Source organism: Crinia signifera, chromosome 6 (genome assembly GCF_055691185.1).
Source record: "Crinia signifera chromosome 6, ASM5569118v1, whole genome shotgun sequence".
Lineage (NCBI taxonomy): Eukaryota > Metazoa > Chordata > Amphibia > Anura > Myobatrachidae > Crinia > Crinia signifera.
In genome coordinates, this window is record NC_139222.1 from 248,363,732 (window position 1) to 248,389,371 (window position 25,640).

A 25,640-nucleotide genomic window follows, 5' to 3' on the forward strand; every position below is an offset into this window, starting at 1 on the left:
GCGTCATTGTAGAAACCTCTGCTACGTGTTCCTGTGTGCCTCATTAAAGAAGATCTAGATATGCTAGTTCTGTACTGTATGTCCATAATAGAGCCAGCATAAATCAATATGATTTCATCATTTGGCTAAGCTACTTCCAAACTTAGTGCAGCATATTGAATTGTAAAGACCTTAGGTCATTGAAATTCTATGAAACCTCAGCTGACAATGAGAGTAAGCACATGAAGTTGCCTTGTGTGAGACTTGATTAGAACGTGGACCACTGTTCTCTGTGCCAAACGGCTGGGTAGAGAATGCTTAGTGTCTCACATAGATACATAAGTTCATTAGCGTATCTAGGGGTCACACACACTACAGGCCACAACAACATGGAGGTTCTGTGACAGAGCCCAGAGGAACAGGAACCAAAAGGCATGGCTGGGATCATTTCTGCTGAGCCTTTCTTGGTATCAGCATCGGTGATTGCCAATCTAAGGGTCGACAGTCAACAGGGTCAATGTCGACCTAGTGCATGCCACCAGAAGGGTTACACCTATTGTCCACCTAGGCACCATCAACCCATCTTCCGAATTCCAGCATCAATGAACTCCCAGAAGTTCAGATTTGGGGTTTTCCGAGTGACATCTTAGCCTGGTATTAGCAGCCATGTATAAGACTAGCTAAGCCTGGTTAAAGCAAAGCCTTCAAAAGCTAGTCTGCTGCCTTGTGATTGCCTCTGTGTTTCTGTATATATATATGATATGCCAAAATATACTTATATGCTTATGATCTATCAGCAAACTAAGTTTTCAGTGAAATCAAACTTTTCCATATTTTAAAGGTCTTCTATCGCCATGGTGATGTCACCAGTCATTGGGTCTTTTTGAATTGCTACTTTATGTGTGTGCTTCCTCTATTGTCCGCCCACCTTCATGCCAACCACGAGTTCCGTCGTGATTATGAAACTGGGGTTCCCAAACTTTTCCAAATCACGGCGCCCTAGAGTATCAGAAATCTTTTTATGGCACCCATAGGCCAAAAGTTTCTTATTGAGTAATTTAGAAGAAAAAAATCTTAAATTAAGTAAATTGTGGCGAGGGACAAGATTTGCTTCTGTTTGTCCACGCGTTTTATGATTGTAAACCACCAGCACTGGTTTTGTCTATTACATTGACCATAAATAATTTGAATTGGTCCTGGACCACCAACCTAAGCCACCCCCGCAAGTGTTCCTAGGCACCCCAGGGTGCCACGGCAAACAGTTTGGGAACCACAGTGCTTGGGGTAATCTGCAAAAGGTCCGTTGATTTTTTTTTTTATTCTCTGCAGTTTACATAGAACAAGTGTAGATAACCTTTGCCTCTACATTTCTTGTGAAAGTGCTGAGACTTGTAGTTCCACAGCACTGTATGCTGTTACATTCATGTAAAGGAGAGGGAGTGATCTGTGCTGGTAATAAATGGAGCAGAGAGACATGAAGAAGATAGAACTAGACAGAGCTCACAGATCTTAGCGTAATCCTGTTCCTCAGATTATATAAGCAAACATTCTGTGCGCCCTTGTTGCCTGGCTCCCCTCTGATAAGTGCTCTGAGGACAGGGACGTTCCTAAGCAGATTTTATTTGATACCTGGAAAATGCTCGCTTTGAATTACAGTCAGGTGCAGGGCGCTTTGGTGCCTGGATTTGTGATTTGAGTGACACACTGTGCGCAAAAAATCTATATATATGTCTAGTGTCCGTAAGACTCCAAAACACTGCCATCTGCTGGCAGAGAGTGAAACTACATCTATCTCACACATGCACAAACACAGAAGATACTTAGCAGCTATCCCTCGTGCGGATTTATGTATCCGGAAGCGTAACAAGCCTCAGCATACAGTCAGCTGAATGTCATCCTGTGTCCTTTTTTTTTTTCCAATTTCTAATTACAACTGAATGTCGAGCAATATGTAAATAGTTTGATGCTTAAAAATAGGAAATTAACAATGAAGATCTGTTTTCAATAACTGGGATCTGGAGTTCCTGCTACACCCGCTTCTTTCCAAATGGATGAGTGAAACAAATCCTTTATGTGTAACAGAGATAAACACGAAACAGCGCGTTCTAGCAGCGTGCCTGGCTCCTCAGCGTTAGGTTTGTTTGGGGACAAGACCCAGCACCATAATCAGAGGCGTAACTCTGGGAGGCCATGGAGTTATCTGCTGCCGGGCTCCTGCTCCCAAGGGGGCACCTCTCCTCCCATGCCAGTTTGAATCAGTTAATTGAAAACAATCGATAGTGCTTCTCTGGCTGTCTTCCTCTCCTAATATCATTATTATTATTATTATTACCTTGGTGTCACACCCTGTATTAGAACCCATGACTTGTCTTACTAGAGACAGACACCTTACTAATTGAGCTATTTTGGGGGAACCAATATTTATTTTGCCCCCGAGCAACTGGGACAAACTTATGCCACTGACCATAATACTAAATAAGGGGTCTGTTAACTCAGCCTTGGAGAGAGATAAAATGGATAGGATAAAGTACCAACCAACCAGCTCCTGTTATTTTTCAATCATAGCCTGTAACATGGCAATTAGAAGCTGATTGACTGGTACATTCTCTCCGTCCACTTTACCACTCTCCAAGGCTGAGTAAATAGACGCCATTATCTATTGAACACTATAGCGCAGATGTATTAAGCCTGGTGAAGTGATAAAGTGGAAGGTGATAGTGCAGCAGCCAGTCAGCTCTGAACTGTCATGTTACAGGCTGGATTTGAAAAATGACAGTTAAGACCAGTGGCGGATCCAGAGGTGGGGCTGCAAGATAGTCCAAAAGGAGTCAGTCTGCCTCTGCATCAGATAGAAGTCTCCCCTTTGCCATCACATTACCATGGGTATTACTACTGATTCCAGTTATTCATGTGCCATTTCTTTTCTTCTTGCCAGGGTGGTGGTTTGTGAGCACAGCGGAAGAGCAAGGCTGGGTCCCTGCTACTTATCTAGATTCCCAAAGCGGAAGCAAAGATGACTCCGAAATTCTCACTTCCAAATCTGGAGATGGTAAGTTTAATGGATGTATGGTAAGGCGATGAGTGCATTGCCTGCTTATTTGCTTCCAGATTGCGTTATTATTGAAGGATAAAGTTTATGTAGGTTTATAGCAATATTATTTTACATTTCTATCTGTAAAAAACAAGTTTGGGGTAAAGACGTTGTACAGTCTGTGGGAGGCCTGTACACCGCATGGAATACGGCTGAATACAGACTTTACCAATGGATCTGCTGATCAGGGGAGTGGCTGATTTAGCAAGCTACTGTATACACACTTACAAATCAGCCACTCGCTATGCCTGTTCAGATGTCAAAACAGGGGCGGCATTTAAACTTGTCCACCCAGATTTGATGTCATTGCCCGCAGTGCTCAGACACACATTACAGTTACGGATCTGGTCATTAATATCACTAAAGGCAGAATCCCATATTTGTTCCACATTTTGTACAGCAGGGTAGTCATGGCATGTGTCCAGTTGTGTTGTCTCATTATCATTTTGTTTTGTAAAAATGTAAATTAACCATATTGAGCTCTCAAATAGCGACAGCAATATTAGGAAATTTCCATAATTCTAATGCTTTTTATACATATAAGAGAAACTGTGCTTGTTACCAACTTGACTCAATAATCATATGGGGGGGGGCACGTCGTTCTTTTAATTAATTTCTTATTTCTTTTTACTTTTTGTGTTTTGCAAAGAAGCATCGCACGGATATGACGAATCCGTGAAATGCTTCAGGGTCGTCTGTAGATTGACATTGGCATCGGGAAACGAATCCTGTGAATTCGGCAGCATAGTCAATTTAAATTTGCTGACTTCTCAGGCTGTATTTTCATCCCGATCAATGAGGAACCTGGTCATATTCAGGATCACCCATTCCTAGTCAATTTCCTCCACAGTATCTTTAGACTGGTCTGTTGAGACAACCATGTGAGCCAGGTACTGAAGGGGTGTGGTCAAATAGTGGGAGGTGTGGTCATGCTTCTTCCGAAAAAGAAAACGATGTAAACTCATGCTGCAGAGGGGGACATTTGTATGAGTTTACATAGTTTTCTTTTTTCAGAAGAGGCATGACCACGCCTCCCATCATTTGACCACACCCCTTCAGTACCCGAGTCCCACGGTTGTCTCAACAGACCAGTCTAAAGATACTCTGGGGGAGGAATGCTGATTGTGGGTGATCCTGAATACGACCAGGATCGTCCGTGATCGGGCCTGAGAATTCGGCAAATTTACTATGCTGCAAGATATATATGGATGTTAAAGCAATATTAAGTGAACCTGTTCATTTAATAGAGAAAGACTTTTCCTACAGATGAGGCTGAAAACTGTGCTACACCCTCATGAAGGCACAGGGGACCTGCACATAAGATAAAGTTGTTTCTCCAAAGTGTGACATCATATCTCATATTACAAATACAGATCACAGGTGTGACCTCAGCAACATTCCCGTGCTAAATAACATTGCAAGCCCCCTAGGGATTATGGGAAATGTAGTCCTCCCCAATGTACCCCAAAGAACACATTCCTACAACACTGTGTCATTGGAATACTATGTGTGGCTTTCTATCACTCTTATGCCACAGTCTGAGTCTTGCGGCCTGTTTGTCCACACAGTCAGTAAGAAAGATTTTTGATCACCAGTTATTACAGCAATAAAAATAAATAAGTAGATTCTGATTGGTTGCCCTTAGCAACATCCATGTGAAATAGAACTCCGATCTTAGTAAATTTCCCCCTTTGGGTCAGATGTGTTAAAAAAGAAAAACGCGAGGGTGATAAAGAGTTATAAATGTCCAGCCAATCAGCTCATAACTGTCATGTTATAGGGGGAGATTCTCTAAGAATCTCCGCCCCCCTTCGCCGCCCATCGCATTTATAAGTATCGCATATGTTCTAACATATGCGATAATGATAGCAAAGGACAGCTCTTGCGTTAAGAGCTGTCCTTTGCGGTGAGAGTCGCCGGGTCCCAGCAGGTCCCGGCGGCTCCCCCCTCCCTCCCACACCCGGCGCTGCTGCTGCTGCGCCGGGCTCTCCTCCTCCCTGCACCCGGAAGAGGATCAGTGCAGGGAGGAGGTCACAGGTCCGGGCAGCACTGCGCTGTGCTGCCCGGACACAGGTAAGGGAGGAGGCGGCAATGCGGGGGTCCGTGCGGGGCGGCGGGGGTCGTTGCGGGGCGGCGGTGGGATGCGGTAGAAGCCCATTGGCTTCTATGGGGCATCGCCAGATTTTTCTGGCGATGCCCCCCGCCGCGTTAACCCGGCGAAGGATGCTTACAGCATCCCAAAATGCGATAAAAACCCCGGTTTTTACCGCATTTCTTGCATAGAGAATCTCCCCCATAGGCTGTTTGAAAATGGTAGTTAGGACTTGATGGCTGAATGTTTGTAAAGGAGCCCATAGACGCTCCGTTTTCACCGGCTCCGTTTTGTACTATGCGATGCGCGCTCCCGCACGGTACGGTACAAAAAGTATGTGCTGCACATACTTTTTGTACTAGGTACACATCGTATCGGATCGCAGTGCATGCACAATGCATGCACAAGCCATGTGTTCCGATATGATGTGTACTTTAAAAGTACAAAACGGATCGGCAAAACAGACTGTGTATGGGGAGCTTTACTCTTTATAACCCTCGCATTTATCTCTTTTTATTCTCATTAATAAATCTGCCCCATTTTTTTTTATAAAAAGAGTAAGTTCCCCAGGGCAACTAAGTGATTTTTAGCTAGTCAGAGATACTGGCTGTCAGCGGTTAAGGTGCCCATACACGGTACAATATTTAGATGTGTTTTGAACTAGATCGCATTGCACACAAATCGCATACAATTGGCGCGCGATGCGATCTGAAGCAAAATTTAAAAAGCACGGGCTGCACAGACTTTATGTGCTGTGTGATGGGATGCCTGCAGGAGAGCACATCGCACGGCACCCTCGCACCATGTATGGGCAACTAAAGAAGACAATGACCTCTTCTGGTCACAAGAGTGCACTGACACAAACAATATTGGTCAGTGTGTATACATTTTATCGCTCTCTGGTGGCACCGCTGATATAGTTAACTATATCGCTTCCCGTGGGAGTCACCTAGTGTGTACCCTGCGTAACGCTGTGTAACGTCCCGGCTCTCCTGGCTCCTGCTGCTAATGAAAAGTGACACTCACAAAATGGCTGCCCCCATACAGCAGACCGTTTTTAAGGATGCTATAGGAGGCCGCAGCCTTCTCTAGCATCCTCAAAAACTGCAGGACTCGAAGCCAGGAAAGCCAGGAAGAGGGACTGCAGACAGATGCGGCTGCGGCAGGTCCAGGCAGGCGGCAGTAGCATGTTCCGGCAGGCAGCAGCAGCGGGTAACAATAGCCCTGCAGACCCCCCGGCGCCCACACTTTCCCCGCCACCGCATGGCCTGCGGGGCTATTGTTACGCCACTGACTCTATAGTAGAAATAAAATCATATGTACACACCTTAACACACAAAAATAAACAAGCAATGAACAGGTCGTACCTTTCTCTCTGGATTTGCAGCTAATTGTGGGTTAATAAGTGCGCATTATAATTTATGTTAAGCACGTGGGAGATCTCACACATTAATCTTTTTTGATTCCAGGATGTAAGATCACGCAATGTAAAACCTGCTAAAGTGTGTAAATACTTTTGAAAGGCTCCAGCACAGGACAGCATTGTATAGCTGCCATCCTTACTAATAAAGATCATTCGTTATCCTGATGCTGTAGTTTCATCTACGCCTCCTTCTCCTCCCTTCCCAGCTTTACGTGCTGGCCTGATTCACATCCTCTCTGAAGTGCTGTGAGAAACCAGAGGGCTTATTTTGTTATTTACTAATACTGCAGCTCAATAAATGTAAATTGTACCCTCTAATTATAAGTGTTAGTATAATCTCTGTGTGTTATTGTATACAAAGATCTGGGAAGAGTTTCTGTAGGGCTCAATGGATCAGATGTATCAAGCTTCAAAAAGTGATAAAGTGGGGCATGACAAACAACCAGCCAATCAGACCTGTCATTTTTCAAATCTAGCCTATGACATGTCAGGCACGAGCTGATTGGCTGGCTGTTTATCACTCTCCATTTTAAAACTTTTTGAAGCTTGATACATCTGGCCAAATATTATTACCCAAAGTTCTGCACTCTGTAGTAATTGATTTTGTGCAGCACAAGAGAATTCAATTATTAAAAATGTGCTTATATTTGTTCAGGTCACTCTTGTAGTAGTATAGGAAGTACCCTAAGCCCCTTCACTCTTATGGTTCTCTAATAGGGTGGTGTTCCAGTAGGGAACAGATCGCAATATTCACCCTTATCCGACTAATTAATGTGCTTCTTTAGCTTAATAATTGATGAGTCCCAATACACTTATTACATCCTGTACACATGGCCCAATACATACAGGGGCAGATTCAAAATCATCGATGGTTTATGTCCGATGTTGAATAGTTTTGCCATCGATGGGGGAGAACCAGATGGTTTCCCACCATCGATGTATAGCTTAAACAAATAGTTTCATTTTTGCTTTTTCCGTAAAGTGCCGGAACATGGAGCATAGCTCCGTCCCTGACACCCGCAAAGCCCCGTCCCCACATTTTGATTGGCCCACAGGCCACTCAATCATAGAAAATGGATGACCATCGATATGCAAAAACATCGATGGTCATCCATTGAATAGTTATACACTATCGATGGCCAGTTGCACTTTTGCCATCGATGGCAAAGGCAACGATGGCCATCCCTAGGGGAAGGGGGGAGGGGGAGGCATGCATTCGTCGGGGCTGCGTCACAAGGACTCTGTACGCTGCACATGCTGAATCAAACTTTATTATAGGGCTAAAGCTTCTTCAAATGAGAATAGGTGATATTGTCCATAGCATCAGACTCTGTCTATCATTTTCTAGGCTGCAATAGAGAACTGATAGACCTAATCTAATTGGTTGTTTTGGGGAAGATCACTTTTAATTTTTAGAAGCTTTGGTCAGTTTACCCCCATAGATTTGAAGTCATTCTGGATGTGAGAGACTCCTACAATTACCCTGCTAGGGGAATACTGCACCTCTCTCAGTACTAAGCCATTCAAAACAGATGAAAGTGATTTCTGAATGAATAGTAATTGTGCTCTGAAGTTTCAGACATCCGTGTCATGAGAAGCTGAGCACTTTGATCTGAGAATATTAATTATTGCAGCTCATTTAAATAAAATATGCCTTGAAATGATGAAATCCGTAGGAGTTGTGGGGGTGTTACGACGCTTTGCATACTGTTTTCATTACTATTATTTGCACACCGTACGCACACTTTGCTAGAGGCAGCACTGCAGGGGGAAAGTGTACATTGAGCTGCATACGCACATGCATGTAATCACAAAAGGGTTTGTATAAATGTGGACTATAGCATTGAATGAAACCAAATGTGCCAAAAAAAAAAAAAGTTTTATCTAATGAAAATATGTTATGAGCTGTCTGTGATGGCTTTTATTGCTGATAGATAATGCCTTGTACAAGCCATATCTGCCCATTCATGCCTCTGATTGCTGACACGTATAATATATACCGTATAGATGTATCAAGCCTGGAAAAGTAATAAAGTGGAAGGTGATAATGCACCAGCCAATCAGCTCTTAACTGTTAAGTTAAAGGCAGGGGGCGGGATTCTCTAACATCCGCCGCCCCTTACCGCTCCAGTCTTTCGGCTACCGCATTATTACTATATTTTAAGGCTCTGAAAAATATTAGTAAAGCAAAGGACACCTCTTGCGGATCCCACAGTGCTGCGGAGAGAAGCTTCTATAGGGTGTCGTCAGGTGACCCGGCGTGCGGACATTAGAGCATACGAAAATGCGGTAAAAACCCTGATAACTGGGTTTTTTGCCGCATTTTTGCTTTCGAGCATCTCCCCCTGGGTTTGAAAAAAATTACAGTAGCTGATTGGCTGCTGAGTCATCGCTTTACACAAATCACTTCTCCAGGCTCCACAATTATAAGGATAGACTAATCTTGTCTGTTTTTTTGTGTACCACATGAACTGTACCGATTAAATGTCACTAATTAAAGTTGGACCTAGAGTGGCGGAGGCCCTTCTGTGGGATATGTAAATTTTAGCAAACATATAAATTGTATAAAGTGTACTTGAGGTCAGTAATCACAAATACCTATTGTGATGTAAAAGACCATCATCTCCCTACATAGGGTCTGGTTCACAGGCAATTTAAGACCGGTGGAGGCCCAAATGCAGGTTCCAATTGGGGCCCCTCCTCTACGATGGTGCAGTAGACGTTGGCAGACTTGTGCGAGAGTCTACTGTGCATGTGTGGGTGTCTGGGAATATGGCGCACTATCTCTGTTGCGCATATGCAAATGAACGTAAAATGGCTATGGCGGTCATTTCCCAGTGTTATTTTCCAGTACAGGGCCAACAGACAGTTGAATATAATGAAATGGGTGCATGGTGCGTGGTATGTGGGGCACCTCTGGACATATAGCACCATGTAAAAGCAATTTACTTATGCAAAAGATAGGTACGCATAATTTACAATAATTTAAGAAATGTTAGCATTTTCTCCATGGAGTCTAAGGGCCGGATGTAATGCCGCCCAATTTCGGATACCGTAACTGTGCAGGCTGCTGGCCGAACTTAAACTTTTTTTTAAAAGGGGCAATCACTTACAAGGCATGGTTTTGCCTTTAAGTGATTGCCCCTTTAAGAAAAGGTCTGACCTGCATGGCCACTGAACTCCGTCGGGATTACATCCGGCCCCAAGTATAGGATAAAAGGCTTGAAAGTACTGGAAAATAAATAAGAAGGGGCATTGTTGTTGCTAATGGTGGTTTCTCGCTACCCAGGACTTCCGATAACTGTTGCTCATCTGCTCATCTTCCTGCCTCGGTGGGAACATGTTCCCCTCCAACATTTCAACCCGTTTCTAATATTTTACATTTAACATTTTCATTGTTCATGTAATTTTATTTCATATTTTTGTTTATTATTCACATCCTCCCATCATGTTTTTTTCTTTCTGTTTGTCTCCTTATGTTCACATCCATCTCCTCTGTTAGTAACTAAGAGGCGCAAGGCTCATCTGCGGCGCTTGGACCGGCGCTGGACGCTGGGTGGCATAGTCAACAGGCAACAGAGCCGAGGTGAATAGAGTTTTACTGATATGCTAAAGAGATTGCAGTCACGTGGGATACTAAGGGGGCTGCTGATTTTGCTTGTACATGTTTGCGTAGCCTAAAGTTTGAATGAGCTTTGACTTACTTTAATGCTGGCCTATGCTTTTTTCTACAATCTCTGGGCACGTACAGTACTAACCACCCTATACTCCCATTATGCCATTGCCATCTCTTACTGTTGCATATCTTTTCACTGTGGTAAAATGCCATTAGCTTCTCTGTCTGTCTGGCGGGCTTCTTAATGGTTTGATACACATTTATTTTGTTGAGTGTTTATGTTATTATGTCCATAAAAATGAGTGTCCATTGAAATGTGTGTTCCATTGTACAGAAATTTGCACAAAGGAACTGAGTTCTAATCTTTATAACAGTGGTAGGCCATGACAGCCTGAAGGCCATATTCAACCCTCAATTAAGTTATATATGTAGCCCTCGTGACCAGAAATAATTCTGGCGTAATACAGCTGGACTGTCATACTGGCCACCAGTGGGCATGCAAGAGGTTTTTTTTTGTGGTCCTCCGTTACATTTTGCTTTTTTCCATAGAATGTTTTGAGAAACGTCATTTTTCTTACTGGCATTTGGATTACATAACTATAACAGTAATGTGGCCATTGTGGAAATATCCTGTATAGAAAAAATATAATTTTGCCCAACACTGCTCTAGCTCAGTGGTTCTCAAACTATTTTGTTCTGGGACCCCGTCAGACAATAAAAATTATTACAGGACCCCAGCAAGTTACCACAGAACGATCACACACAAATGTTGTCAGAAGACCACACATATATGGCAGTATGGTGGAGGCACAAAGTGATGGGAGGAGTCTGAAGTAACAGACAATTCAACTGATTTTTCAAAGTCCTTGGATCACTGGAGAGGTTAGAGAAGTCATCAGCCTGATGGTCAGCAACATGGAGTCGCGACCCCATGCAGAGTTGGTTGCGACCCACTTTGGGGTCAGGACCCACCGTTTGAGAACCACTGCTCTAGCTGAAGCCTGTGGCTACTGCTCCATTCAACCAACATGGCTGCCATTTGCATTCCGACAGTCTAGTCCAGTTTGAAATATACCAACAAGATATCACTTAAGCTTTTTTTTGCTGTTATTTATATGCCAATAAATCACTCATCTGCCAATAAAGTTGGAAAAAAAAACATTTCTATATAATGTACATTTCACTAGAAATCCGTACTGATGAATGTTCCACAACGCTAATGACGGAGTCTTCTGTATACTGTACACTATTTTTGTTCAGAAGCAGATGCCCACGAAACCGTTAACTATCCCAGTGTAGTGTAACACATGAGGTTCTGATATTAAACAGCAGCTCCAGTTAAAAGTACAGATCCTCTCTCTTGCACCCACATCCACAGACATAGCAAACACACAGTTTCCTGATTAACAATTCCTCAATCCTCTTTGTTTTTCATACTAGGGGAGGTAAAATATGCAGAAAACCACAGCTTCCAACTCTTGTGTATGAACCCAGCCCCCTCTGGAGCAGGGGATGACTTTTCCCAATGCAAGACAGCAGGGCAGTGTGAGGGATAGTAAGACACCCGGGGAGGTTGCTGACTGAGGGAAACTATTTAAGAATACAATCTCGCTGCGGTCTGGAAACAGAGAGTTTAGTTAATGCCTTTATGAGATCTGTATTTTTTCAGAATATTTAGCATCTTATATTCAGGTTTTTTTTTTCCCTTTCCAAATAACATACCTCCCAACTGTCACGATTCCGTCGGGACAGTCCCGATTTTCGGGTCCTGTCCCGACGTCCCACCCGCGGCAGGCATTGTCCCGCTGCGGGGGGTGGCAGTTGGGAGACCCCCCAATCTAGTAGAATAGACGCTGTGCGCATGCGCACAGCGTCTATTCTCGTATGAAAATGAGGTCGCGGCTAATTAGCATAAGCCGCGCCCTCATTTGCATACGCCCCGCCCCCTTTTCGGGCGCACGCGCGGCTTCGCCGCGCGAGTGTCCCTATTTGTTCAAGTAAAAAGTTGGGAGGTATGAAATAAGATGGCTTTACGGTGTTTGGTGTAGTCACACACCCGCTGCCGAGCGTTTTTGTTCAGGGAATCCCTCATCTCCCTCAGCCCGGAACCGCTGGAAAACTCTCTGTGGCCACTGGTGTACTGTATGCGTCATATAGAGGCATCGGGCCACTATAAAACGCTGGGCGTTCCCATGGGTGGTCCCCGCTCCCGCCCGCCCCTGTCCCTCCCCACTGCGAAACTCATCAGGGCAGGGGTCGAATTCAGATCACTGAGTGATCCAGAATTGGCCCCCATGTGTCCGTGTGCTATAATTATGGGGCCCACGTAGTCTAATGCAGATGTGCTCAACCATTGTCACGTTTAGTTATCCAGTGAGCCTGCAGAAAAATCTACGGAATTCTATATATGTACAACGCTAAATATTACTCTGGTGGCCAATAACCATGAACAACTGCGCAGTCTCCTTTTGAAACGGTTAAACTTTTTGTATGTCTTTATGTAGACAGAGCGCTGCTATTTATTTGCAGTGAAATAGAGTGCGCCTTATTGCAATAACAACACCATACAGTAGATTAGGTATATTTGGTAGTATGGTGCAATGCAGCTACAGAGAGCTAAATTGGAAGCATCCCATTTATAATATCATGTGCATATTTCCATCTGGTCCAAGCTGTTGAATAACTTTATTGACATAATACAGTAAATTATAACACATACACCAACCCCAAGGCACCCCAACGGCCCATATATTCAGTATATCCATGGATCACAACAGATGGTGAAATCAAATTAACTGAGGTACTAATTAAGTCACCTATGGCCATGCATGGATATATTTAAACCTGGAAGGTTGGGGTACCCCCACTTAGTACCACTTAGTAAACTTCTCACGGTAGAGTCAGCCATTTTGTTAAAGCCCACTTTAAACCTATATTTAAAATCCTGTAGGGCTAAAAGTCAGATTTAGCAAGCGGTGTTATTAAATTAGATTTCTCCAGTAGGACTGTTTAATCTTACTACCTCCAGACCCTGAAATTATTTCTTAAATTGTTGTCAAGTCACTTGTCAAAAATACCTACCACCACCTGATGATGGCTGCAGAGCTTACTCATGACAGTCACTACTGCAGTGAAGCCTTGTCGTTACTCATGACAGTCACTACTGCAGTGAAGCCTTGTCGTTACTCATGACAGTCACTACTGCAGTGAAGCCTTGTCGTTACTCACTGTGATTAACACGCGTGGAAGGCCTTATCAGCTTGCACATATGCACTCTGGGAAAAACTTTACACGAAGCACACTTTTATGAATGGTCAACTGGGGAGCATGTGTATTTGTACATATAACTATGGGGTGTGAGGTTCTGCAACACCTCTTCAGCAACTGTGGTTTAGTTACATTGCAGCAGAAAGACATCCTGCATCTCTGCTATATGCTGAGATACAGGTTGTATCTCAATGCTGATATAAATTATATGCTGATACATTTCTCCTATATACAACTGGTGAGTAGGTCGAATTCCAATCTATTGTTTATTTTAGTATCTACCATAGACGAGAATCTGGCACAACACGAGCGGTTCTGAGCTCTAAATCTGTGGCATGCTCTTGAACTTGGCTCCGTCCTATCCATTAGAAGCACAAATGATAGAATATAATAGACGTTTCTCTCTTGGCATCTTTACCCTCTGTGGGCAATTTTACATCGCTGCCTATAATTGTTTCATACATGTGGTTTTAAACTGACCACCGCTGGGACATAAAAATGCGTTGCTCCGATTTTAGAGCTTATGATTATAATCATCTAGAAATGTCTCGGTGCTTTATTCTTAAACAAGAGTAATCATAATAATAATAGCAGTTAGAAAATAAAATATGGGATACAAAAGCCAATTTCATTAAAATGTGATTCCTAATGGCTAGGCCCACATTGTTTGTGTTTATAGATGGTTTATTTGTATACCTCTTTGGCTTTTTTGAGTGGTTTTAATGAGTTTTAATGCAGATGCAGGCAAAGGAAAATTTCTTAATAAAATACGTTCTTCCCAACAATAAATAATAACCCTGAAATATGCTCGCCACATGCCGAACCTCTCAAATATGTCCTTGATGGCGTTCCACGCCAATAATTATTACATATACTGTGGTTGTTCTATGAAGAGTGGCCAGTCTTGGCTTGCCAGCCGTAAATCGTTGTGAATTCTCTTTCCCTAAAGTGCGTGGACATCAAGCCTGGTCCCAAAGCACATATGATGTTGGCAGACATCGGGGTATGATTACTAGGTCTAACCTCATCATTGCACATTTATAAACTTTTCCTTACTGCAAATGAAATAATGCATTCAAATCTGATGTTGCCCAAGTGCTGGGTTGTTCTGAAAAATTCCCTTGTGTTGCATTACTTTGAAGGCTTGCTGTTTTTTGGCTACTAGTTAAAAGCATGTCAAAATGACGGCGTAGTCCCTATCTGCTCCTACCTCCAATCTCTGTTTTCACAGCACCCTCTCTCCATATCCAGGAAGTTTAAAACAGATCATTTTGTTTTCACTTTGTGTTGAGGATTAACCCCTTGAGTGGTGGGTTTTGTTGGGGCAGGACAAACCTACCAGGGCTTGGGGGATCGTCAGTGGAGCTCTGGCGTATGATCGCCGGAGGGGGTGGGGGGCCCTAGAGGTGGTGCTCTGTTGGAGGCACCACTGGCGTGCACCTACTGCATAGTGGATTGCCCGTATATTCTCTGGGACAGCCTGCTGCGGCAGCGCTGCTGAGCACGGTAAATTTCCGGGCATACCACTCAAGTGGTTAATTTGGTCTGTCCAGTTGCCTCTAGTGGTACTTCCTCTTGAAGGTTCATGGTGAAACATTGATACACCACTATTGGTAGCAAATCTTCTAGATTAATATCTTTTCCCTGAATTTCTTGCATCATAATTCCATGCCTATTCACTTACAGTAGAGTGTTCTAGGTGCTTAAGAATAGTGTTTTTGTTGCAATGGAATTGGTATAATTTTGTAGATTATGTATAATGATAAGCGGTTAGAGGCATGGAATCATATGGGAAATCTGTATTTTACTTTTTTACCCAGATCAGCAAATGCAAGACCATTAAGAGTGAGAATGGGCCCAGGTACTTGTGGGGGTACCAAATCGGGCAGGCAAGGCCACGCCTATTACAAAAGTTTAAAAAGAAACTACAGTATGAAGCTGTCTCTCCCACCCCAATGTGTCACTAACAGTGCACTGTGGAGAGGAGGAAATGTGCTCCTGCCGTGGACCTCCAACAAGCCCAAACCAAATAAAACTTACATCTTACAAAAAAGTCTCCTATGGGACTATTTGTGCAGCTAATTTGTAAAATCTATTGTGTATCTGTGATTATCAAATTGATGACCCTTGCAATACCCGGACTCCTAAATATGGATGGATCTCTGTTTTAGGATACAGGGCTGAAGCTGCAGTGTATGAAATGGACTAGTGCCCATACTGCTGGGACAATGTACAAGTCCCAGCTTTCTGAGTCTGAATATAGCACATTAGTGTATAAATATATAAACCCATGCCCAGGATGATCAGTTATTTAATACGTGTCTTGGAACCGGAAACTTGACACTGCCCTATACAGTATACATGCCTTATACCTTGCCAGCTACAGCAGCACATACAGTATGTTTTACCTCTGCAAATACCATACTGTGTGGGCACCGTGATTGGACACCAGTCAGTGACATATCAATAAATCATTGGCTGCATTGTGTGCAAAATAGCGAGTAATCCAGACAGAATTTGTGCTATGGAACACCATAGAGGGGAGTGAGCATTGCCAAGTCACGCTCAATAACCACGAAAAGATTTTTAAGGCCAACAAACATACCAGGCTGTAAGTACTTACTGATACTTGCTTCAGTGTTACCACCGCCCTTGTTGGCTAATGGGTTCTGAATACGCATATCACGGTATCGATTAACCCAATTCATCTTTTAAGATTCCATTACCTATAACTCAGGTGGATTAGAAGTCATGGGCCTTCCCGGCATTTATGGGGGGGGTTTCTCATTAATGCCCGTATCAAGTATTCGGGGAAGGGGGGGGGGAGGGTTGATGCCTATTACTGGGCAGCTCATAGCCGTCTGTGTTTCTGAAAGGCACACTCTGCACCCCAGCCTTGTCATTGCTTACTTAATATTTAATATATACCATCTGCCTGCTTTGTAAACACTTTCAGATTGTGCTTTTCTTTATGCAATAGCTTTCAGCAGTAAATAAATAACATAATGTCATGCTGAAACCACGATGAGATCAAATAAATACTGAAGGAATCCGCAGCAGTAGAAGAGATTCCGGATTGAGATAAAACCATAGATAGATTTTCTTTTTTCCAAAATTGAGCTTTCCTAAATGCCAATCCATCCATTACTCTTCAGATTGACAACAGATTGTAAAGGAGGTAACGGTTATATCCAAAAGGAATTCAGACAAAAGATCTACACTTTACATGCTCATCAACATTCAGTTGACTCTCAAATCTGATGGTTAGTTACGTTTGGAATTTTATACAGCAATCGGACAATGGAAAACCCAATTCTTCTTGAATTTACCCCAGGGTGTCACAGAAGCTGTTCTCACACTGGAAAAAGATGCCTGCAGTGTTTAAGGCCAGCATGGGGGTCATGGACCCCAACGAGGGAGAATTGACTCTGTGTGCCGGGATCCCGACTGTTGACATATGTATATCCCAAAATAACTAATAATAAAAACTCTGAATGGTACTCTTTACCTAGCACGGCGCCCACGATTTTGATCGTGGGCATCGCAGGTAAAAAAATCGCGGGCATCGCGGGCATTGAATGCACTAAAAATCGGGTGCGACGCGACCGACGCGATGCCTGCGATTTCCCATAGGGATCAATGTTAAATTTCTCAATTGACCCGATTTTACTGTTCAATGCCTCAATTGACACGATTTTTCCATAGAAAACAATGTTAAATGGCCCACAGAGGCCAAATAGGCACCCTGAAGTGTGAAATGGCCCCCACAATTGTTAACGCCACCCCACGATCAACGTCAACCCGAAGCGTGGCGAGCGCAGCGGTATGCGTCCTACGACCTTTTCATACCCCCACTATCCACGTCGGCGTGGAGTTGAGAATAGAATAGTGTGGCGAGCGCAGCGAGCCACCGAGCCCGAAGCGTGGCGAGCGCAGCGAGCCCCGCGAGGGGACGCGGATACCTTCACAGGTAAACGCGTCCCTTCGCGGGCTTCACAGGTATCTGCGTCCCCTCGCGGGGCTCGCTGCGCTCGCCACGCTTCGGGCTCGGTGGCTCGCTGCGCTCGCCACACTATTCTATTCTCAACTCCACGCCGACGTGGATAGTGGGGGTATGAAAAGGTCGTAGGACGCGTACCGCCGCCCCTCGCGGGCTCGCTGCGCTCGCCACGCTTCGGGTTCACGTTGATCGTGGGGTGGCGTTAACAATTGTGGGGGCCATTTCACACTTCAGGGTGGCTATTTGGCCTCTGTGGGCCATTTAACATTGATGCCTATGGAAAAATCGTGTCAATTGAGGCATTGAACAGAAAAATCGGGTCAATTGAGAAATTTAACATTGGTCCCTATGGGAAATCGCGGGCATCGCGTCGGTCGCGTCGCACCCGATTTTTAAGTGCATTCAATGCCCGCGATGACCGCGATGGGCGCCGTGCTAGGTAAAGAGTACCCTCCGAATATGTTGAGGTGCTTACAGAATATCTGTTTACTCTATGTCAATTAAATCTGTAATCCGGAGAGGGACAACTGCCCTGGGTTCATGGAAAACAATCATGTCTGTAAGAACACTACAGGGGACCGTCCATTGCCCAACTTGTGTATGTGATGTGTATTTGTCTCTGCTTGTTTTGTGGGGACATTTATGTTTTGTTTAAATTTAATGGTATTTCCTCCGGAACCATTCTGTATTGTCTTCAGTATTCTGTGCGTTATATCACTGTAAAGAAGTACTATGTCTGTAGAGCATGCTGACCTTCACGTAATAACTAGATAACTGTTCTGGAAACTGTCCGACATGTTATTAATCGTTTCCTATTCTTGCCATTAGAAGAAAAATACATTACCGTACAGCCTTACACCAGCCAAGGGAAAGATGAGATTGGATTTGAGAAAGGCGTCACGGTGGAGGTCATCCAGAAGAATTTGGAGGGGTGGTGGTACATAAGGTAAGACAAAGAAGACTGGTTATGGGCCAATGTAAAGATATCCTGCAGAGACCAAAAGAGACTGACTCTGAGTCAGTAATGCTCCACATAAGGATAGGCAGAAGGTGATTGGTTGGGTGATTGGTTGCTACTGGCAATTACTCCACTATATTTTTCTCTACGGTTTGATAAATCACCCCCATGTGTGGTTGCATTTCATCTTTAAGCTTTCACTCAAAAAGTGTTATACTCTTGGGATATTTCAAATTAAGTGGCATGGCAATGCACAGAGAGCAGGTATCCCTAGCAGTATTGGTCACATGTACTGTATGTATTGATATCAGGCAGGATGGTAGAAATTATTAGCCTTTGTGTATACAGTATGTGTATTAAGCTACTGTCTAGTAACATTAAATGGTGAGTTAACACATCTGAGCGGTTTGTCTTACTTATGCTTATGGCTTAGGGCCCTCATTCTGGTTTGCGAAGGTTCCCCATGCGTTCAAATGGGGGACTGATGATGGAGCACTGCTCATGCGCATATTCACTTATGCGCATGTGCAGGGCTTCTGTGGGGGTGCCTTTAGAGACTTGCATAGAGTGGTGCTCACAGAGGGAGTGGCGTGAAGGAAGTGGGAAGGGAACGTTTGCATGCAAACTCCTAGTGTTTCCTGGGCATGAACACGAAAATGCCAGGTGCACCTAGGAAATACTGGGCATCCCCATGCCAACGTGGGCAGGCACCTGGCTTCTGGGGGCAGGCGGCTACCCATTAGCCACCCATCCAGTTCTCGGGCCAGGACCCCAAAAGTCTAAAGGTGCCCATACACTGCCTGCGATGTCTCGCAGCAGTGTACGGACACCCAATACCCTGCGTTGTGATGGATCGCATGCGCCCTGCTTACCGCCCGCCTCCCCGCCTGGAGGAATGGGTGGTCGGACAGCCTGCCAGTCCGGCCACCTGGTCGGGTCTGATGCGCAGAGGACCCGACGGCATGTCAGGGAGAGGCGATTTGGTCCGATTTAACGGGCTGATTGGTCGCAATTGGCCGAAATAGGACAAAATCGCCTCGATGTATGGGGCCTTAAGTCACCAGAGACTGACTTAGATTTGCCAGCACTGTAGAAATAATTCCATGGTTGGCAATCGTCGAATGTTTTCGGGCCCACTCCAACACTGCCCCTCATTCACCTACAATCTCATCTTGAGAAACTCCCCAGCTTGACCACTCTGCATTGCTCAGGATCCCTCTTATAATGTCCTTCCAGTCCTGTCTTCAAGACATCTCCCTGTCTGCTCTCCACCTTTGGAACGCCTTGCTTCACCCAACCAGATCATCTTTCATCCTACAATACTTCAAAAACTTCCTCAAAGCTCTCAACTGCATTGTGGCATACCCTGCCCATTCATAGAACCTCAACACCTCCTCCTTTGTCCACTGTATCCATTTGCACCTACAGTCTCTTCCTCCTGATTGTTAATTCCATGGGCGGTGTCCTCTCAAACCCATTGACTTCTTATGTGGAATCCTTAGCTGTTCAATCACACGCATGGCTTTCATACTTGTCTCTGTAATAGCTGTTATTGCTAGCTAACGGCTGTCTATGTGTGTTTTATTATGCTTACCATGTGTCTGGTATTAGAATTATTCTATTTGATTTCATATTTGTTGCATTGTATGTCATATCCGTAAGACTATCCAGCGATGTATCTGTGACCCCTTATAAATAGATGATTATGATTAGACTGTACAGAAATAGCATTTCTCTACAGATGAAAGGTTACTGCACAGTGCATGGGTCCTGCTAACAGTCTCGTAATAACAGAGGACTAATCGCCTGGTTTATAGGTTCTGGTTGTGTAAATTGTAAATCTCTTGAGTTCTTAGGGATACAATGTTCTTTAGTGAACCAAAACATAGCAGAAATCCAAAAGCCTCAGTATGTCAATAGAGATACTATTTATAGCAGAACGTGACAGTAGGTACTTGAGAAGTTATAGGAAATGTTTATAATACCTGCAGTGTACACTGGAATTGTTTATTGAAATGTTGTCCAACACATAAATGAAGTCATTCCTGACCATAAAAGGTTCTGGGACAGTGTTTACATTTCTAACGATGGCCTCAGCAGCAATGGTATTATTTACGTTTGTCATCATTTAATGTCTACGCCTTCTACCTAGGAAACGTAATACCCAAAGACAGTTTCTCTACCGTCCAATGGGATACTGGGCTTCACTACTATGGGATTGAGACCTCCGCAGGAGAGACAGGCACATAAAAGAACTTTCAGTGTGGGTGCACTGGCTCCTCCCCTCAATCTCCCTCCACTAGTCAGTTTTGAAAAATGTGCCTCAGGAGAGGCAGTGCTTCTGGATGCTCCAGAGTTTTTTCTACATTTATTTTCAAGTTTGTTATTTTGGGGCGCTGTAGTGACCACACAGCTGTCCTGCTTCGTGGGTGTCAGGGGAAGGGTCAGTCCCCGGCCTCTTCAGGTGCAGAGCTGACCCTGCTACAGGACAATCCAGTCCTGCGTGGGACTTGTCACCGCACAGCATTGCGCTGTAGCGAGCAAGTCCCCTAGCCGCCGCACACCCCTGACAGGTCTGAAGACATCGGTGGTGAGTACAGGCTGGGGGTCCCACAAGGGGTCCCCGCAGCCATTGCTGGTGCGGCTAGACGACGGCTAGTAATGGCGGCTCTCCAGCAGGGACCGCGTGAACACCGCGTCTGAAAACTGGCATAGGGGTGCTGCCGCTGGACCACCAGGGACACCCCTCAGGGTATAATGTATGATATATATTTTACACCTTTGATAATGTCAGTATAAATACATGTAAGCGCCAGCTCCGTGTAAGGGGGCGGGGCTTCACTCAGAGCGGGACCAAGCTCTGCTGGGCGCGCGCTGTCACTTCCTGCTTCTTCACACGCTGCCAGACTCCATTACAGGGCTCCTCACTGGCGTGGTGGATCCGGGTACTTGCAGCACGGCAGAGACAGCAGGTTTTTTTATAGCGATCTAGCGCTGCTGCGCTATCTAGCTTACTCAGACACTGTGTTGTTATATCACTGTGTTTAGCGTTACCAGCTCACCCAGATCTGTGAGTTCAGGTTAAGGGTGCACTTGGCTCCCCAATTGCTCTGTTTTTTCCCCACTGATTAGTTACAGACACGGTAAAGCAAGCACATAGTCTGTTTTCACTCAGAGGAAACACATCCAGCAGTGTGTGCACGTGTGTGACTGCGTGGGGGTTGTGTTTGTTACTACAGACATTGTAGTATTATCTCATCATGGTGAAAAAGTTCACTTGCATGGTGTGTAGCACCAAGTTTGTGCCCAAGTCACAGTCCCAGGTTACTTGTGAGGCTTGTATGTCACCACAGCCCAGTAGTGCTGACACCCAGATCAGTGGGGTTCCCCCACAGCTTGCGGGGCAGTCGCAGGCAAACGAGCAGGAGCCTGCGTGGGCCTCCAACATAAAAACCTTGTTGGATTCTGTGGCTTCACAGCTTTCCACTAACACTCAGCAAACGCAGAGGGTTCAGAGGGAATTGTCCATGTTAGCTGCCAGGGTGGATATTCTTCATACCCAAAATGTACCTCCTCCTCCCGCACAGCCTCAAAAGAGGCAGGCTACTGCTATGGATCCTGACACAGATGAGGACGATGAGGACATATTGGAGGAGGGTGAGGAGCAGGGTCTGCAGGAACCAGCTCCTGAGGCGGCAGTGCATGGTCCCGAGCCCCTTATCAGGGCCATTAGGGATGTTTTAGATCTCCCAGTAGAGGCATCCACAGAAGGAGATCCTTTCTTCATGACTCAGAAGAAACAGCCAGTGTACTTCCCTGAGCAGGCAGAGTTAGAAACTGCTTTCAGGGCTGCATGGCAAAACCCTGATAAGAGGTTTACTCTTTCAAAAAGGTTCACAAATGCATATCCCTTTGAACCTGTGGGCAGAAAGAAATGGGAGGAGCCACCGGTAGTGGACTCCTCTGTTTCCCGCCTCTCTAAAAAGGTGTTGTTACCAGTCCCAGGGGTATCCACCCTTAAGGACGGGGCGGACAGAAGGCTGGAAGCTACCCTCAAGTCCATATATACGGCCAGTGGGGCATCCCAGCGTCCAGTTTTAGCCAGCTGCTGGATGGCCAAGGCAATTCATACCTGGTCAACCCAGATTCAGGAAGGGTTGTTGGGTGACATGACTGTGGCCCAGATAGGGGACAGCCTGCGTCACATTCAGGATACCGCAAAAATCCTGTGCGAGGCACAAAAAGAATTGGGCGCAATAAACGCGCGCAATTCAGCCATGGCGGTTTCAGCCAGACGGGCCTTGTGGCTGCGTCAGTGGTCTGCAGATGTAGACTCAAAGAAGAGTGTGGAGGGTATTCCCTTTACAGGAGAATGGCTGTTCGGCAGTGAATTAGACGGTTGGATTTCCAAAGCCACGGCAGGAAAATCTACCTTCCTTCCATCAGCCCCCACGGTTGCAAAGCGTACCTTCACAGGTGCTTCCCAGCAGTCCTTTCGTGGGAACAGGTTTCGCCCCAAGGCTAGGGGCGCCTCCAATGCCAGCAGGGGCACGAGAGGCAAGTTTAGGAAGCCTAACACCTCCAACACCCAGGACCGTCCAAATGCCGCGACTTCCTCTAAGCCTGCAGCATGACGGGGTTTTCCCGCCACGAGACTCTCTCGCGGTGGGAGCGCGATTGTTGCATTTCAGCCATGTGTGGGACGCCTCGGGTCTGGATCCCTGGGCCAGGGGTCTCATTTCACTAGGTTACAAGCTGGAATTCGACAAGCCCCCTCCCAAAAGATACTTCAGGTCGGCACTTCCAGCATCCCAGGAAGATCAGGTGCTCCTTCAGGGGGCCATTACCAGGCTGCTTCAGTCTCAGGTAATTGTACCGGTGCCAGACACGGAGCAGGGCCAGGGCTATTATTCCAACTTATTCCTGGTACCGAAGCCAGACGGCTCAGTAAGACCCATCCTGAACCTAAAGTCACTGAACCCCTTCCTGCGCGTGTTCAAGTTCAGGATGGAGTCCTTGCGCTCTGTGATCGCCAGCCTAGAAAGAGGGGAGTTCCTGGCCTCTATAGACGTCAAAGACGCCTATCTACACATCCCTATCTGGCCCCCACACCAAATCTATCTCAGGTTTGCCTTGGGGAACGACCATTACCAATTCCGGGCGTTACCTTTCGGCCTGTCGACAGCCCCGCGGGTTTTCACAAAGGTAATGGCGGAAATGATGTCCCTACTCAGGCTCCGGAGGGTGAATGTAGTGCCATACCTGGACGACCTGCTAATAAAAGCAGGGTCGGCGGAGGCTTTAAGCAGTGCTCTCAATCTGTCCATACAGGTTCTAAGAGACCACGGGTGGATCCTGAACATGCCCAAATCATCGCTGGTTCCAACCCAGAGGATGGTTTTCTTGGGCATGATCCTGGATACGTCGGAACAAAAAGTCTTTCTGCCGATGGAAAAAGTCACTGCAATACAACAGCTGGTCAGGGAGGTCCTACAGTCACCTCTGGTACAGATCCATCTTTGCCTCCGGCTTCTAGGCAAGATGGTGGCTTCATTCGAAGCAATACAATTTGGCCGCTTCCATTCCAGGACTTTTCAACTGGACATTCTGACAAAATGGTCCGGCTCCCCCCTGCAGATGCGCAGAAGGATTGGCCTGGCAACAAGAACCAGGATCTCGCTACAGTGGTGGCTAGATTCATCCAATTTGTTGGCAGGCAGACGGTTCCAGATCCAGGACTGGATTCTGGTAACCACGGACGCCAGCCTGAGGGGCTGGGGAGCTGTGACACAGGGAGTCCGCCTACAGGGTCGATGGTCTCCACTGGAGTCAGGCCTTCATATCAACAAGCTGGAGTTGAGGGCGGTCTACTATGCCCTGTTACAGGCAGCTCCATTGTTACAGGGAAAAGCGATCCAGGTCCAGTCGGACAATGCCACCACTGTGGCCTATATAAATCGGCAGGGTGGTACCAAGAGCATGCCTTGCATGAGAGAAGCGTCAAAAATTCTGTCCTGGGCGGAACAGAATGTCCAGGCCCTGTCTGCCATTTTTATCCCGGGGGTCGACAATTGGGAGGCGGACTTCCTGAGTCGTCACGATCTTCACCCGGGAGAGTGGGGCCTTCACACTCAAGTGTTCAATGCCATAGTGGATCTGTGGGGGCTCCCTCAGATCGACCTGATGGCTTCACGATTGAACCACAAGGTAGCAATGTACTGTGCACGGACCAGAGACCCAGGGGCGATAGCGGTGGACGCTCTCACCTGGACCTGGGATTTCCAATTGGTGTACCTCTTCCCACCTCTCCCATTGTTGGCTCGGGTGCTAAAGCGGCTCCGGCATCAGGGGACGGAGGCCATACTGGTGGCACCAGACTGGCCAAGAAGGGCCTGGTACGGGGACATTCAGGCCATGCTAGTGGAAGACCCGTGGCGTCTGCCCCTAAGAGAAGACCTGCTCCTCCAGGGCCCGTTCGTCTTCCAGGACTTACAGCGGCTACGTTTAACGGCCTGGAGGTTGAGCGGCAGATCTTAGTCCACAAGGGTCTACATCCCTCTGTCGTCACTACAATGATAAAAGCCAGGAAGCCGGTGACGGCGTCTCATTATCATGTAATATGGCGCAGGTATATTGCCTGGTGTGAGAAGAATGACTTGCCTCCGGCCAGTTTTCGATTAAACAGTCTGCTACGTTTCCTTCAGGCTGGCCTGGATAAGGGACTCAGATTGGGTTCCTTAAAGGTCCAAATCTCCGCTCTATCTGTGTTTTTTCAGAAAAAGATTGCGGCCTTGCCGGAAGTCCAAACCTTCTTACAGGGGGTGCTGAGGATTCAGCCCCCCTTTGTGCCTCCCACTGCACCATGGGATTTGGAAGTAGTTCTTACTTTCTTAAAATCAGCCCGGTTTGTCCCACTGGAGGAGTCTGAGCTGCGACATCTCACTTGGAAGACTGTTGTTCTACTGGCTCTAGCTTCGGCCAGGAGGGTGTCCGAGCTCGGGGCTTTATCTTGTCGAAGCCCTTACCTTGTGTTCCACAACGATAGGGCGGAACTCAGGACTAGACCACAATTCCTTCCAAAGGTGGTGTCAGGGTTCCACCTAAACCAACCTATTGTGGTCCCTTCTAGCGCGACACACCCAGATATACCAGATACCTTGGATGTGGTTCTCACCCTTAAGGGGTATGTCAAGCGCACAGCTAGGATCCGTAAG

At 45.9% G+C, this 25,640-nt stretch overlaps 1 protein-coding gene across 8 annotated transcripts in view; it reads left to right on the top strand.

Annotated features, from left to right (window-relative positions):
* Positions 1-25,640, top strand: part of SH3PXD2A (SH3 and PX domains 2A) — a 296,381-nt gene that overhangs the window by 244,472 nt on the left and 26,269 nt on the right. For 5 of the 8 annotated variants that reach the window (XM_083149276.1, XM_083149277.1, XM_083149278.1 and 2 more), the window contains 3 exons: positions 2,915-3,028; positions 10,088-10,171; positions 18,297-18,414. In XM_083149276.1, the coding sequence (XP_083005402.1) occupies positions 2,915-3,028; positions 10,088-10,171; positions 18,297-18,414 (316 nt within the window). The remainder of the gene's footprint in view (positions 1-2,914; positions 3,029-10,087; positions 10,172-18,296; positions 18,415-25,640) is intronic. The other 3 variants (XM_083149279.1, XM_083149282.1, XM_083149283.1) reach the window with 1 other exon arrangement.